The sequence below is a fragment of the Mustelus asterias genome, unplaced genomic scaffold (genome assembly GCF_964213995.1).
Source record: "Mustelus asterias unplaced genomic scaffold, sMusAst1.hap1.1 HAP1_SCAFFOLD_100, whole genome shotgun sequence".
NCBI classification, from domain to species: domain Eukaryota; kingdom Metazoa; phylum Chordata; class Chondrichthyes; order Carcharhiniformes; family Triakidae; genus Mustelus; species Mustelus asterias.
This window is the reverse complement of record NW_027590147.1, coordinates 1,097,911-1,112,734: the sequence shown is the minus strand read 5'-3', so window position 1 is coordinate 1,112,734 and position 14,824 is coordinate 1,097,911. Positions and strand designations below refer to the sequence as shown.

The 14,824-nt window shown below is 45.1% G+C and overlaps 2 protein-coding genes across 2 annotated transcripts in view; one reads left to right on the top strand and one right to left on the bottom strand.

The window, feature by feature from the left end:
* Positions 1 to 14,824, bottom strand: part of LOC144484347 (uncharacterized) — a 122,574-nt gene that overhangs the window by 96,065 nt on the left and 11,685 nt on the right. The window lies entirely within an intron of this gene.
* On the top strand, positions 10,867 to 13,809 carry LOC144484318 (uncharacterized). The gene is made up of 4 exons (XM_078202861.1): positions 10,867 to 11,282; positions 11,451 to 11,617; positions 13,325 to 13,467; positions 13,552 to 13,809. The coding sequence occupies exons 1-4, from the start codon at positions 10,928 to 10,930 to the stop codon at positions 13,757 to 13,759; spliced, it is 873 nt and encodes a 290-aa protein (XP_078058987.1). The 5' UTR covers positions 10,867 to 10,927; the 3' UTR covers positions 13,760 to 13,809.

Genomic DNA, 14,824 nt, shown 5'->3' with positions numbered 1-14,824 from the left:
AGATTGAGAATGGAGGGAGAGTGTGTGGGATGGAGATTCACAGCTTTTGGGGAATGAGAGAAGAAACAATATTATAGAGAAAGTAGAATTGCCGATTCTGAATTTCTATCCTGCACTGACAGTGATTATTTTTGTAAATTCCTTTCACAGGATACCAGAAGGTGAGGATTTACAGACAGAAATCTCAAACCAAACATTAAGTCAAGATCTCTCAGAGTCACTCGATTCATTGGGACCTGAATGCTATCGGCCTTTAACTCTCGAAGGAGAAATGTTTCTCTCTTCTGTCTACTTCTAAAGACTTTAAACATCAGTGTGACTGGGATGTTACTGAGAGACACACACATCCAAGTGAGAGTGTTCCATTGCACTGGCTGACCGTGGAAAAATTCAACTGATTGTTTAACCTGGAGAATCTCAAGGACACCATGGAGAAACCGTGGAAATGTGGGGACTGTGGGAAGGGATTCAGGTTCCCATTTCAGCTGGAAATTCATCGACGCAGTCACACTGGGGAGAGACCATTCACCTGCTCTGTGTGTGGGAAGGGATTCACTCAGTTATCCAGGCTGCAGACACACAATCTCACTCACACCCGGGACAGACCCTTTAAATGCCCTGACTGTGGGAGTGGTTTCAAAAGCACTGCAGAACTTGTAACCCACCAGCGCGTTCACACTGGGGAGAGACCGTTCAACTGCTCTTACTGCTCAAAGGGATTTAAAAGGTTATACACTCTGCAGAGACACCAGCGAGTTCACACTGGGGAGAGACCATTCACCTGCTCTGTGTGTGGGAAGGGATTCGCACAGTCATCCAGCCTGCTGAGTCACAATATAACCCACACCAATGAGAGACCCTTTAAATGCTCTGACTGTGGGAGCAGCTTCAAACGTGCTGCGGATCTGAGGGACCACTGGCGCATTCACACTGAGGAGAGTCCGTTCAGCTGTTCTCACTGCACTAAAAAATTTAGAACATCATCCACACTGCGGAAACATGAACGAGTTCACACCGGGGAGACACCTTTCACCTGCACCATGTGTGGGAAGGGATTCACTCAGTTAAGCCATCTCTGGAGACACCAGCGAGTTCACACGGGGGAAAGGCCATTTACCTGCACTGTGTGTGGGCAGGGATTCACTCAGTTAAACAATCTCCTGAGACACCAGCGAGTTCACACAGGGGAGAGGCCATTCACCTGCACCATGTGTGGGCAGGGATTCACTCAGTCATCCGACCTGCGGATACACCAGCGAGTTCACACTGGGGAGAGACCGTTCACCTGCTCTGTGTGTGGGAAAGGATTCAATGATTCATCCACCCTGCGGGCACACCAACATATTCACACCGGGGAGAGGCCATTCAAATGCTCTCTGTGTGGGAAGGGATACGTTCACTCTTTCGACCTGCAGACACACCAGCGAATTCACACTGGGGAGAAACCGTTCAGTTGCTCTCACTGCACAAAGAGGTTTAATAGGTCATCCGACCTGCTGGCACACCAGCGAGTTCATACTGGGGAGAAACCGTTCAGTTGTTCTCATTGCACAAAGAGGTTTCATCGGTCATCTGACCTGCTGAAACACCAGCCAGTTCACACTGGGGAGAAACCGTTCACCTGCTCCGTGTGTGGGAAGGGATTCACTCAGTCATCCAGCCTACGGGTACACCAGCGGGTTCACACCAGGGAGTGACTGCTCACCTGCTCTCTGTGTGGGAAGGGATTCACTCAGTCATCCAGCCTACGGGTACACCAGCGGGTTCACACCAGGGAGTGACTGCTCACCTGCTCTGTGTGTGGGAAGGGATTCACTCAGTCAGCAAACTTGGTGAGACACAGCAAGTTCACAAATGATTATAGTTCTGGGATTATTCTTGTGAATCTTTATTGCGCCTTTTCCGTTGTCTCTATTTCCTTTTCTAAATGGAGATCACAAATGTTGACAGTACTCCCAGTGTAGTCTTGTGATGAAAATATAGACTGGTTGGTGAAATGTAGATAACAGGTAGAATTGATATCTAATGAGGACTTTATACTTTAGAATTGAATACAGGGCTCATTGCTACTAACGGGGAAAGAAGGGTTAAAACCCTTACCCAGAACCCTTTTCACACACACGTGGACATCTCTGAATCTGACACACACCAAATGGAACGTTATACAAGGGGCTGGAATTCACTGGAATTTCTCAACAACCTTTCAATAGAAATGTCCTGGTACAGACTGTGACAAAGGACACAACAGACAGCAAGAACCAGGAGGAACCTTTATCCCAGGGAATGTTAATGATCTTGTTCAGGACACCAGTGCCAGGCTTGTATCTATCTTTATGAGCACATAAAACAGTCCAAAGATGTGTGGGTTAGGTGGATTGGCCGTGCCAAATTGACCCTAGTGTTAGGAGATTAGCAGAGTAAATGTGAAGGATTACGGGAATAGGGCTTTGGTGGGATTGTGGTCAGTACAGACTCGATGGACCAAATGGCCTCCTTCTGCACTGTAGGGATCCTATGATTCTGTGAATACTATTAGACATGTTTCAGATGGTGATTATCTGTGTTAGTCTGCATTTATAAACCCATTAAATTCTGTTGTGGACTGAACAATATCTGCACAGTGTCAAAATACAAACGTTTCTTTCCTCTCATTGCATCCTAAACTACAACAGTTCTGATTTCCTGAAACATTTCAGGCTGAGGTCAGAGTGAAGATAATTTAGCTGCAACATCGAGGTTCAGATAATGTTCAGCAACAAACTGCAACCATGCAGATGTCCCTCACCCGAAATGAGAAAGTTTGATTAATGTTCCTGCCCGGTTTCAAACGTTCGCGTGTTGGGCGAGCGTGATAACCAGTACACTACAGAAACAACTAACTGCACCCGGGAGCCAATTGGCCTGTCTGCAATGTTCAACTCTCCTGTGTTGCTGCAGGGTCTGATGGTTCGACTGAGAACCCCTGTCACTTGATACAAGAAGACAACCGTTAATTTCCACCTAATGTCTCAACCTATCGTGAACTTCAAAATTTAAAAGCGTTCATCCAACAAATGTCTAAGGGAGCAATGATTTCTGCTCAATCATTAATGCATCATTCTCACCTTCGAATAATTTCAGCCAATTTTACCCAGTACTTGTTTCATTGAATCACAGAATTCCTACAGTGCAGAAAAGACCATTCTGCCCATCGAGTCTGCACCGACCCTCTGACAGAGGCCCCTCCACCACCCTATCGCATAACACCACACTTTTCTCATGGCTAATCTTGCTCACCTGAGGGGCAATTTAGCACGGCCAATCCACCGAACCTGTGCATCAGTATTCAACATTTAAAATCAATACACTTATTTAACAGATATGTCCTCATTCTGAACTGAACATCTCTGAATATGCAACATTGAATTGCAAATATGACTGAACAACAAAAGAAATCACGTCATTGGGTAATACACATCCCATGGTGCTTATTTGAGATTGGTCACAGTAAGCTTTTAACCAAAGTAAAATATCTTTTAGAAACATAGAAAAACGACAGCACAATACAGGCCCTTCAGCCCACAAAGTTGTGCCGAACATGTCCCTACCTTAGTGATTACTAGGCTTACCTATAACCCTCTATCTTACTAAGTTCCATGTACTTATCTAAAAGTCTCTTAAAAGACCCTATCGAATCCGCCTCCACCACCGTTGCTGACAGCCCGTTCCACACACCCACCAACCTCTGAGTGAAAAACTTACCCCTGACATCTCTGTACCTACTCCCCAGCACCTCTTGTGGCAACCATTTCAGCCCTGGGAAAAAGCCTCTGACTATCCACTCGATCAATACCTCTCAACATCTTATACACCTCTATCAGGTCACCCCTCATCCTTCATCTCTCCAAGGAGAAAAAGCCGAGCTCACTCAACCTATCCTCATAAGGCATGCTCCCCAACCCAGGCAACATCCTTGTAAATCTCCTCTGCACCCTTTCTATGGCTTCCACATCCTTCCTGTAATGAGGCGACCAGAACTGAGCACAGTACTCCAAATGTGGTCTGACCAGGGTCCTATATAGCTGCAACATTATCTCACGACTCCTGAGCTCAATTCCTCGATTGATGAAGGCCAGTACACCATCCGCCTTCTTAACCACAGCCTCAACCTGCACAGCTGCTTTGAGCGTCCTATGAACTCGGACCCCAAGATCCTTCTGATCTTCCTCTCTGCCAAGAGTCCTACCATTAACATTATATTCCGCCATCCTATTTGACCTGCCAAAATGAACCACCTCACAACTTATCTGGGTTGAACTCCATCTGCCATTTCTCCGCCCAGTCTTGCATCCTATCAATGTCTCGCTGCAACTTCTGACATCCCTCCACACTATCCACAACACCTCCAACCTTTGTGTCATCAGCAAACTTACCAACCCATCCCTCCACTTCCTCATCCAGGTCATTTATAAAAATCACAAAGAGTAAGGGTCCCAGAACCGATCCCTGGGGCACTCCACTGGTGACTGACCTCCATGCAGAATATGACCCATCTATAATCACTCTTTGCCTTCTGTGGGCAAGCCATTTCTGGATCCACAAAACAATGTCCCCTTGGATCCCATGCCCCCTCACTTTCTCACTTTTAAGGGAAGAGATTTAACAATGATCTGTTCGTTATACTTGAAATCACTTTATTCTGGGTGTGAAACATTCTGGCGCCTAAATCCCGTTCATCTATAGGAAAGTCTAGCAGAACTGCACTGAGCCTCGATTTCCTCATCTGCCTGAGTGGTTTTTCCAATTTCCTTATTATGATGAATGATTTTAAAAAGATGGTTTTGCACATTGTGCGCCATTTCCTCCAGTTCAGTTGAATTCTGTTCCTACATCTTATGGTCTTGACCTTCAACTTCTTCAACAAAAGTTGACTAGTTAACATTAAATTCTACAGAATATTTTCATTAAATGAGTTTAAGATAATTCATTGAAAAACTAACAATTTCTCATTAAATTGTACAAAACATTTTAATGGGTTTAAGTTACTTTTTAAAAGTTGGGAATTTTCCATATTAATACTATCGAAAATTTACTTCTCAAAATGGCGAAAGTAGTTTCTAAAAAGGTGACCAATACTTGTCAAATTCTGTAGAAGAATTTCTGTTAAACATGTTGGTGGATTCTGTCCAATCGATTATAGAATGGAACCATTGGGTGTATTTCAGATTGATTGATTTCCCTGTCAAAACACTAATATCAACAAGAACAAAGAAAATTACAGCACAGGAACAGGCCCTTCATCTCTCCAAGCCTGCACCGAACATGCTGACTGACTGAACTAAAACCCCCTACCCTTCCGGGGACCATATCCCTCTATTCTCATCCTATTCATGTATTTGCCAGATGCCCCTTAAAAGTCACTATTGTATCTGCTTCCACTACTTCCACCGGCAGCAAGTTCCAGGCACTCACCACCCTCTGTGTAAAAAAACTTGCCTCGAACATCTTCAAACCTTGCCCCTCACACCTGTCAAATATCTTCTCCTGGGAACTCTGATTTGGAGCTAAGCAGACTCAATTTTAATTTCAAGCATTTAAAATGGAAATTACCTGATGTTTAAGGGAAAGTACAAAGTTGATAATGCCTGGAATCAAACAGAAATGTTCGGTTTCTGTTTAAAGGTACTATGAGAATATTTGATGATTTATTTGACTCGAAAGATTCTCCAGAACTCCTGAAAGTGTAGTTTAAAGCAATCCATACATTTGGGTGTTTATGAGCATTTGAGTGAAAGGGAAGTCTAGATGAGATGAATGAGGTGGCAGTTTTCTCTTGGAGATATTTATTTCTTTGTCTATGAACAATTTGAGAGAACTGACTTTCATAATCTGGCCACCACCTGACACAGGAGGAATTAAGCAATGATACTGAGATGAAGAACCCCTTTAATCTGACTTTTGACTTTCTTCTGAAGATTCTGACAGAATTGTTGAATGGTGCATCCTTTATAAGACAGTGAAATCCAGGATGATGATTGGTAAAATACACAGCACAATCCCAAAAGACCTGATAAGCCTTCCACAAATGCAAGACAATGATTTGTGGGAGATGGCAGAGAGATTCCAACAAGCCTGACAAAAGAACACTGTCTGGTTTAAAATAGAATGAGAGACAACATTTAACAGGGAGGGAAATGTATGAAGATGGCTTATGAATGTGAGACTCCAACAGAGGATTAAAGATGGAATTGGAACAGTGATGTGAGATTACAGAAGTGGTTTGTAAATTGTGAATGAACTAACACCCAAGAGTACACTATGCAGCTGCACTGAAGAATGGAGTGTGGCATGGTGGCACAGTGGTTAGCATTGCTGCCTCACAGCGCCAAGGACCCGGGTTCAATTCCGGCCTCGGGTCACTCTCTGTGCGGAGTTTGCACATTTTCTCCATCTCTGTGTGGGTTTCCTCTGAATCCTCCAGTTTCCTCCCAAAGTCCAAAAATGTGTGGGTTAGTTTGATTGGCCATAGTAAATTGCCCCTTAGTGTCAGGGGGACTAGCTGGGTAAATACTTGGGGTTATGGGGATAGGGCCTGGATGGGATTGTGGTCTGTGCAGACTCGATGGGCCACATGGCTTCCTTCTGCACTGTAATGATTCTATGATTCAAATGGAACTTGTTCAGCTACTTGACCAACAGCGCGACATAAAATGGTTAATATGGCCTGAAGAGTGAGAAATCATTTTGAAATGATCAAGGCACTGACACAGACTCCAGAGAAACTGGATTGACGATTGGCTGTCAGACAGAAGGCAGAGAGTTGGGATAAAAGGTTCTTTCTCAGAATGGCAACCGGTGACAAGTGGTGTCCCGCAGGGTTCAGTGTTGGGGCCACAGCTGTTCTCTTTATATATTAACGATCTAGATGACGGGACTGGGAGCATTCTGGCCAAGTTTGCCGATGATACAAAGATAGGTGGAGGGGCAGGTAGTATTGAGGAGGTGGGGAGGCTGCAGAAAGATTTAGACAGTTTAGGAGAGTGGTCCAAGAAGTGGCTGATGAAATTCAACGTGGGCAAGTGCGAGGTCGTACACTTTGGAAAAAAGAATAGAGGCATGGACTATTTTCTAAACGGTGACAAAATTCATAATGCTAAAGTGCAAAGGGACTTGGGAGTCCTAGTCCAGGATTCTCTAAAGGTAAACTTGCAGGTTGAGTCCGTAATTAAGAAAGCAAATGTAATGTTGTCATTTATCTCAAGAGGCTTGGAATACAAAAGCAGGGATGTACTTCTGAGGCTTTATAAAGCACTGGTTAGGCCCCATTTGGAGTACTGTGAGCAATTTTGGGCCCCACACCTCAGGAAGGACATACTGGCACTGGAGCGGGTCCAGCGGAGATTCACACGGATGATCCCAGGAATGGTAGGCCTGACATACGATGAACGTCTGAGGATCGTGGGATTATATTCATTGGAGTTTAGGAGGTTGAGGGGAGATCTGATAGAAACTTACAAGATAATGAACGGCTTAGATAGGATGGACGTAGGGAAGTTGTTTCCATTAACAGGGGAGACTAGGACGCGGGGGCACAGCCTTAGAATAAAAGGGAGTCACTTTAGAACAGAGATGAGGAGAAATTTCTTCAGCCAGAGAGTGGTGGGTCTGTGGAATTCATTGCCACAGAGGGCTGTGGAGGCCGAGACGTTGAGCGTCTTCAAGACAGAAATTGATAAATTCTTGATTTCTCAAGGAATTAAGGGCTATGGGGAGAGAGCGGGTAAATTGAGTTGAAATCAACCATGATTGAATGGTGGAGTGGACTCGATGGGCCGAATGGCCTTACTTCCGCTCCTATGTCTTATGGTCTTATGGTAAGAACGAATTAAATGGAATTTTCGATGAGGTCAAATGAAGGCGAGGGAGAAATTATACTTAATCAGAATTAATTACAAGATGGATACGGGTAAAGGGACAGCTTGAGAATTTTTTCAGTCTATGAAATTTGTAAGGGAATTATATGTTATCACTGCTTTTATATCCGATTATACCACTTCAATTATATCTAAAAATTAGTTATGAGAAGAAGATTGTAAAGGGAAAGGAAATTGGCTACCTTGGACTAGGTCAATGAACAAAAGGGGGAAATGCCAGAGTGAATGAATAGATTGAGTAAAAGGGGTGATAGATGTAACACCCCTGCATTAGAGTAAAATCACATGTTAATCAAATGCTCAACATCAAGGTTCTAATATCAGCAAGGTTGTTTACTTGTTTGAGGAACAAAAAGTTTCTAGATTACAGACAAGGCTTGGGTGAAGTTTTAATAATAAACCTACATAGGAATTTTAGAACAATGTTTTGTGTTCTGACTAACAGTACAGCATTGATATCTGTATTGCAGCTGAGAGCAGTGTTAGAATGCTCAGTGGGATTGGTGAATGAACTTGGGCTTTGCAGGTTGGACTCTAGATGTGAAGGTACTGAATTGATTTTGGGAAATCGCCTTTGGTTCAGGAATCTGAGGAAAATTCATATTTCAACAGGGGTGGTCGCCCAATTGAGGTGATGAAAGTCACTTGTGTAGTTCATCATTGTACCTTTTCTTAAAATAAACTTTCAAATCATTTGCTATTTCAGAGGCTTTTCTTGATAGTTAAGTCCCTTTCAAATTAATGCAGTTAGAGGGTCAATTTGGAACTGAGTAACTAGGCACTTGCAACCATATCAAATTGAGTCTAAATATTATTAGCATGTCCTTTTAAAACTGACAGAAGAGCTCTAGAAAGTTCAAGAAAGATTCACAAGGATGTTAGCAGAGCTGAGTGTGTTTAAGTCAAAGGATAGATTGAACAGGCTGGGGATAATTTCTCCAGGAAAGAGAAGGCTGACCTGATAGAGACTTTAATGGGTATGATAGGGTTGACATCATCAAGTCATCACTGTGATTTCAGGACAGAAATCCAGAACTGACAATTCTTGTTGTCACAGAAAATCCTTCTTCATCTCAAACTATAAATCTCTGTCCCCACAGACTCCCTCCTTCCTAAAGTAAAGTTTATTTATTAGTCACAAGTAAGGCTTACATTAACACTGCAATGAAGTTACTGTGAAATTCTCCTAATCGCCACATTCCAGCGCCTGTTCGGGTCAATGCACCTAACCAGCACGTCTTTCAGACTGTGGGAGGAAACTGGAGCACCTGGAGGAAACTCATGCAGGCCTATTGATACGATTGATTGTAACACTAATTCATCCTACAATCCTCTTCCTTCTTTTTCCCCAATTCTCCTCCCTGAAGGTGCTGACTCTCGGTTTCAGTTTCACACTCACCTATTACCCTCCCCAATACGTCACCCAGGTGTCTAAATCTTTCCACCTGAAGTTAACAAACTGCTTTGTAAAGGGGACACCCCAATCCAATCCAGCGACTCCCCACATGTACTTTGTGTCAGGGTGGGGTCACTGCGCCCCCCACTCCCACTTTCCATCACAGTCCCAGGAGTTTAGAGACTGGGATCCGCATGAGTAATGGCGGCCGCAGCTCCCACAATCGCCCACGATGGAGAAACCACTCTATCCAGCATACGGGCGGGCCGTATGAGACTGCGCATGTCCAGAGGAGAGGGGAAGCTGCGCATGTGCAAAGAGAGCTCACCCCCTGACCTTCATGCTGAGGTGTTGACCAATGGAAAGGGTTGGAGGACCGGAAGGACTCTGGTCCTCCAGCAATCAGAGGCGGGCTTTGTGTGAATGAAATGGAGATGCAGTCAGACAAAATCTTCCTTCTGTCTCTAATATCTGTGAGTAAAACACTTTCTTTTCTCATTCTGGGGAAAATTGGGGACTTGCAGCAACTGAAGGCAAAGGAAGTGAATCCAGTCTGTACATTCCACACATTGTTAGTCCAGTCAGATAGACATATATCTGTCTGGCAGCCTGCATGGAGATTTCCAGCTCTCTGTGTCCAGGACAGGAAGCAGTGAGCGTGGATCTGTCAATCAGCCTCAATCAGCACCTTCAGGAGAATTGGGAGGGTGAATATTAGATACAGCAGAGTGAGAATGGAGGGAGAGTGTGTGGGATGGAGATTCATGACTTTTGGGGAATAAGAGAGGAAAGAATGTTCCATAGAAACTAGAATTGTCTGTTCTGAATTTCTATCCTGTAATGATACTGATGATTTTTATAAACGTCTTTTACAGAATATCAAAAGGTGAAGATTTATAGACAGAAATCTCAAACCAAACGTCACATCAATATCTGACAGAGTCACTCAATTCATCAAGTCCTGAACATCATCAGCCTTTGTATCTAGAAGGAGAAACATTTCTCTGTTCTTTTTGCTTCTGGAGATTTTAAACATCAGCGTGACTGAGAATTTACCAAGTTTCACGCACACACCTGAGTGAGAGTGTTCCAGTGCACTGACTGTCGAAAGAGCTTTAACCAGTGAAAAAAACATTGCGGCATTCACAGCGGGGAGAGACTGTACCCATGTTCTGTGTGAGATTCAACATTGTTTAACCTGGAGAGTCACAAGGACACCCGCACCATGGAGAAACCGTGGAAATGTGGGGATTGTGGGAAAAGATTCAGGTTCCCATCTCAGCTGGAAACTCATCGACGCAGTCACACTGGGGAGCGGCCGTTCACCTGCTCTGTGTGTGGGAAGGGATTCTCTGATTCATCCAACCTGCAGACACACCAGCGAGTTCACACAGGGGAGAGACCATTCCCCTGTTCTGATTGTGGTACCGGATTTACTCAATTATGCCATCTGCAGTCACACCAGCAAATTCACACTGTGGAGAGACCATTTACCTGTCCTGTGTGTGGGAAAGGATTCTCTCACTGTCCCCATCTGCAGACACACCAGCGAGTACATTCCGGGGAGAGGCCGTTCAACTGTCCTGTGTGTGGGGAAGGATTCACTTGGTTATCCAGCATGCGCAGACACAAAGTCAGTCACACCAATGAGAGACCCTATAAATGCTCTGACTGTGGAAGAGATTTTAAAAGTTCTCAGGTTCTGATGTCCCACCAGCGCATTCACACTGAGGACAGACCGTTCAGCTGCTCTCACTGCTCAAAGAGGTTCAGAAAGTCATCCAACCTGCGGGTACACCAGCAGGTTCACATCAGGGAGTGGCCATTTACCTGCTCTGAGTGTGGGAAAGGATTCAGTACATCATCCCAACTGCTGACACACCAGCGAGTTCACACCGGGGAGAGACCATTCACCTGCTCTGAATGTGGGAAGGGATTCACTCAGTTGCCCAATCTCCAGAGACACAAAGTCAGTCACACCAATGAGAGACCCTTTAAATGCTCTGACTGTGGGAGCGGCTTCAGAAGCTCTCAAGATCTGATGTCCCACCTGCGCATTCACACTGAGGAGAGACCGTTCAGCTGCTCTCACTGCTCAAAGAGATTTAGAACATCATCCTATCTGCTGACACACCAACGAGTTCACACTGGGGAGAAACCATTCACTTGCTCTGACTGTGGGAAGGGATTCACTCAGTTAACCAATCTGCGGACACACCAGCGAGTTCACACTGGGGAGAGGCCATACAACTGTTCTCAGTGCGGGAAGGGATTCACTCAGTCATCCCATCTGCTGAGACACCAGCGAGTTCACAAGTGATCACAGGGGTTGGATGCTGCTGTTAATCACATCCAGGACTGGGTAAGATTGGGGGTGAGTTAATAGGTTGTGATGAACAAAGCATCGTAGCTGTGAGGGACAGCTCGGTGGATAGGATATTGGTATGTAGATAGGCTGGAAAATTGGGCGGGGATCCTGGCCTCAGGATTCAATCCTGGACCGGGGAGCGGCGCGGGCTTGGAGGGCCGAAGGGCCTGTTCCTGTGCTGTATTGTTCTTTGTTCTTTGTTCCTCTCTCCCTTGGACATGCGCAGCCCCGGGGCGTGGGGGAGTGGACAGATTCAATCTTCCTCCTCTCTCCAACAGTGTTGTGTGTGTGTAGCAGCATTGAATTTGCTGCTGCAAATCATCAACATTTCTTTGCATGTGAAAGCACTGGTTGAAAGAACTGAGCAGTTTTCTCTCCCTTGAGTATTGGTGGTTCAGTGGTAGAATTCTCGCCTGCCCCGCGGGAGGCCTGGGTTCGTATTCCTGGCCAATGCAAAGCCTTAAAAGAGGCCAACATCTTTTCCTCCCCTTTCCATTTCTTTTCTCATTCTGGGGGAAATTGGGAACTTGCAGCAACTGAAGGGAAAGGAAGTGAATCCAGTCTGTACATTCCACACATTGTTAGCCCAGTCAGATAGACAAATATCTGTCTGGCAGCCTGCATGGAGATTTTCAGCTCTCTGTGTCCAGGAGAGGAAGCAGTGAGCATGGATCTGTCAATCAGCCTCAATCAGCACCTTCAGGAGAATTGGGAGGGTGAATATTAGATACAGCAGAGTGAGAATGGAGGGAGAGTGTGGGATGGAGATTTACAGCTTTTCGGGAATGAGAGAGGAAAGAATGTTCCATAGAAACTAGAATAGTCTGTTCTGAATTTCTATCCTGTGCTGACATTGATGAATTTTTCAAACTCGTTTACAGGATATGAGAAGGTGAGGATTGACAGACCAAAATCTTGAAACAAACATCACATCAGCATCTGACACCCTCACTCAATTCATCGGACCTGAATATTATCGGCCTTTGAATCTAGAAGGAGAAATGTTTCTCTGTTCTGTCTGCGTCAACAGGCCTTTAATATCAATGTGACTGGAAAAGCACCAAGATACAGATACACCCGAGTGAGTGTGTTCCAGTGCACTGAGTGTGGAAAGAGCTTTAACCAGTTACACAGCCTGAAAGTACATCGCAGCATTCACAGCGGGGAGAGACTGTACCCGTGTTCTGTGTGAGATTTAACTGATTGTTTAACCTGGAGAGTCACAAGGACACCCGCACCATGGAGAAACCGTGGAAATGTGGGGACTGTGGGAAGAGATACAGAGCCCCCTGTGACCTGGAAATTCATCGACGCAGTCACACCGAGGAGAGGCCATTCATCTGCTCTGTGTGTGGGCAGAGATTCACTCGGTTATCTCATCTGCAGCGACATCAGCAGGTTCACACTGGAGAAAGAGCGTTCATCTGCTTTGAGTGTGGGAACGGATTCGCTCATTTACCCGATCTGCAGAGACACCAGCGCGTTCACACTGGAGAGAGACCATTCACCTGCTTGGTGTGTGGGAAAGGATTTATGCAGTTATCCAATCTGTCAAAGCACAAAGTCACTCACAGCAATGAGAGACCCTTTAAATGCTCTGACTGTGGGCGTGATTTCAAAAGCTCTCGGGAACTGATGATTCACCAGCGCGTTCATACTGGGGAGAGACCGTTCAGCTGCTCTCACTGCGCAAAGAAATTTAGAGCATCATCCCACCTGCGGATACACCAGCGAGTTCACACTGGGGAGAGACCGTTCACCTGCTCTGTGTGTGGGAAGGGATTCACTCAGTCATCCAGCCTGCAGAACCACAATCTCACTCACACCAATGAGAGACCGTTTAAATGCTCTGACTGTGGGCGTGATTTCAAAAGCTCTCGGGAACTGATGATTCACCAGCGCATTCACACTGGGGAGAGACCGTTCAGCTGCTCTCACTGCTCAAAGAGATTTAGAACATCATCCCACCTGCAGATACACCAGCGAGTTCACACTGGGGAGAGACCGTTCACTTGCTGTGTGTGTGGGAAGGGATTCACTCAGTCATCCAGCCTGCGGACACACCAGCGAGTTCACAAGTGATGACGGGTTGGATTCTGCTGTTATTCCTGCCATTAATCACATCCAGGACTGAACCATGTTTATTCTTATAGTTGGTGAAGTGGAAGGGTAGGAGAGATTCTTTCTGCTGGACTGGCCGATCGCACGACTTTGCTTCCAGTGGGCTAATGCTCTTTGAGCCTGGGAGAGCACATTGCCACTGAAATGATCCACAAAAGCTGATGAAGGACATTTATTTTATCCTGGATAGTAAATAGTGTTTTTCCCCCCACTACAGGTAGATCTGAAATAAATACAGAAAGGACTGGAAAAACGCAGCAGGTCTGGCAGCATCTCTGGAGAGAGAAACAGAGTTAACATTTCACACTACTGGATTGGGAATCAATCTAGTAAATCTCCTCTGAACTGCTTCCATGGTATTTATAAAATGGGGCAGCACGGCAGCACAGTGGTTAGCACTGCTGCATCATAACACCAAGGACCCAGGTTCAATTCCAGCCTGGGTCACTGTCTGTGTGGAGTTTGCACGTTCTCCCCATGTCTGTGTGGGTTTCATCCGGGTGCTCCGGTTTCCTCCCACAGTCCAAAGATGTGCGGGTTAGGTGGATTGGCCATGATAAATTGACCCTTGTGTCGGGGGGATTAGCAGGGTAAATGTGTGGGGTTATGGGAATAGGGTCTGGGTGGGATGCTGTTTGGTACGGACTCGATGGGCAGAATGGCCTCTGTCTGTACTGCAGGGATCCTACAATCCTTTGTTTAATTGGAGACAAAGCTGCACCCGGTGTTCAAGATGCAGTCTCAGCAACGCCCTGTATAACTGAAGCAGAACATCTTTACTTCTATGTTCAATTTCTCTCGTAATAAAGAATAGCATTCCATTTGTGAGAATGTTGATTTATTTGAACTAAGATTTATGGGGTTCTCTTGTTTACAATAACTCCATAACTGTAAATCACACCAGGTTCCAGTGACTTAACCATGTGGCTCGAAAGAATACTTTAAATGGTGAATTCAGGAAGTTTATTAACCATTAAAAATGTAACAAGTCAGAAAGATAAAAAAGGAAAGTATCGATTAACAGTA

Coding starts and splice junctions, on each gene's coding strand:
- LOC144484318 (XM_078202861.1), top strand. CDS start 10,928: ATGCGCAGACACAAAGTCAGTCACACCAATGAGAGACCCTATAAATGC. Junction 11,283..11,450: donor TCTCCAGAGACACAAAGTCA/GTCACACCAATG, acceptor CACACCAACGAG/TTCACACTGGGGAGAAACCA. Junction 13,468..13,551: donor TGTGGGAAGGGATTCACTCA/GTCATCCAGCCT, acceptor TGATTTCAAAAG/CTCTCGGGAACTGATGATTC.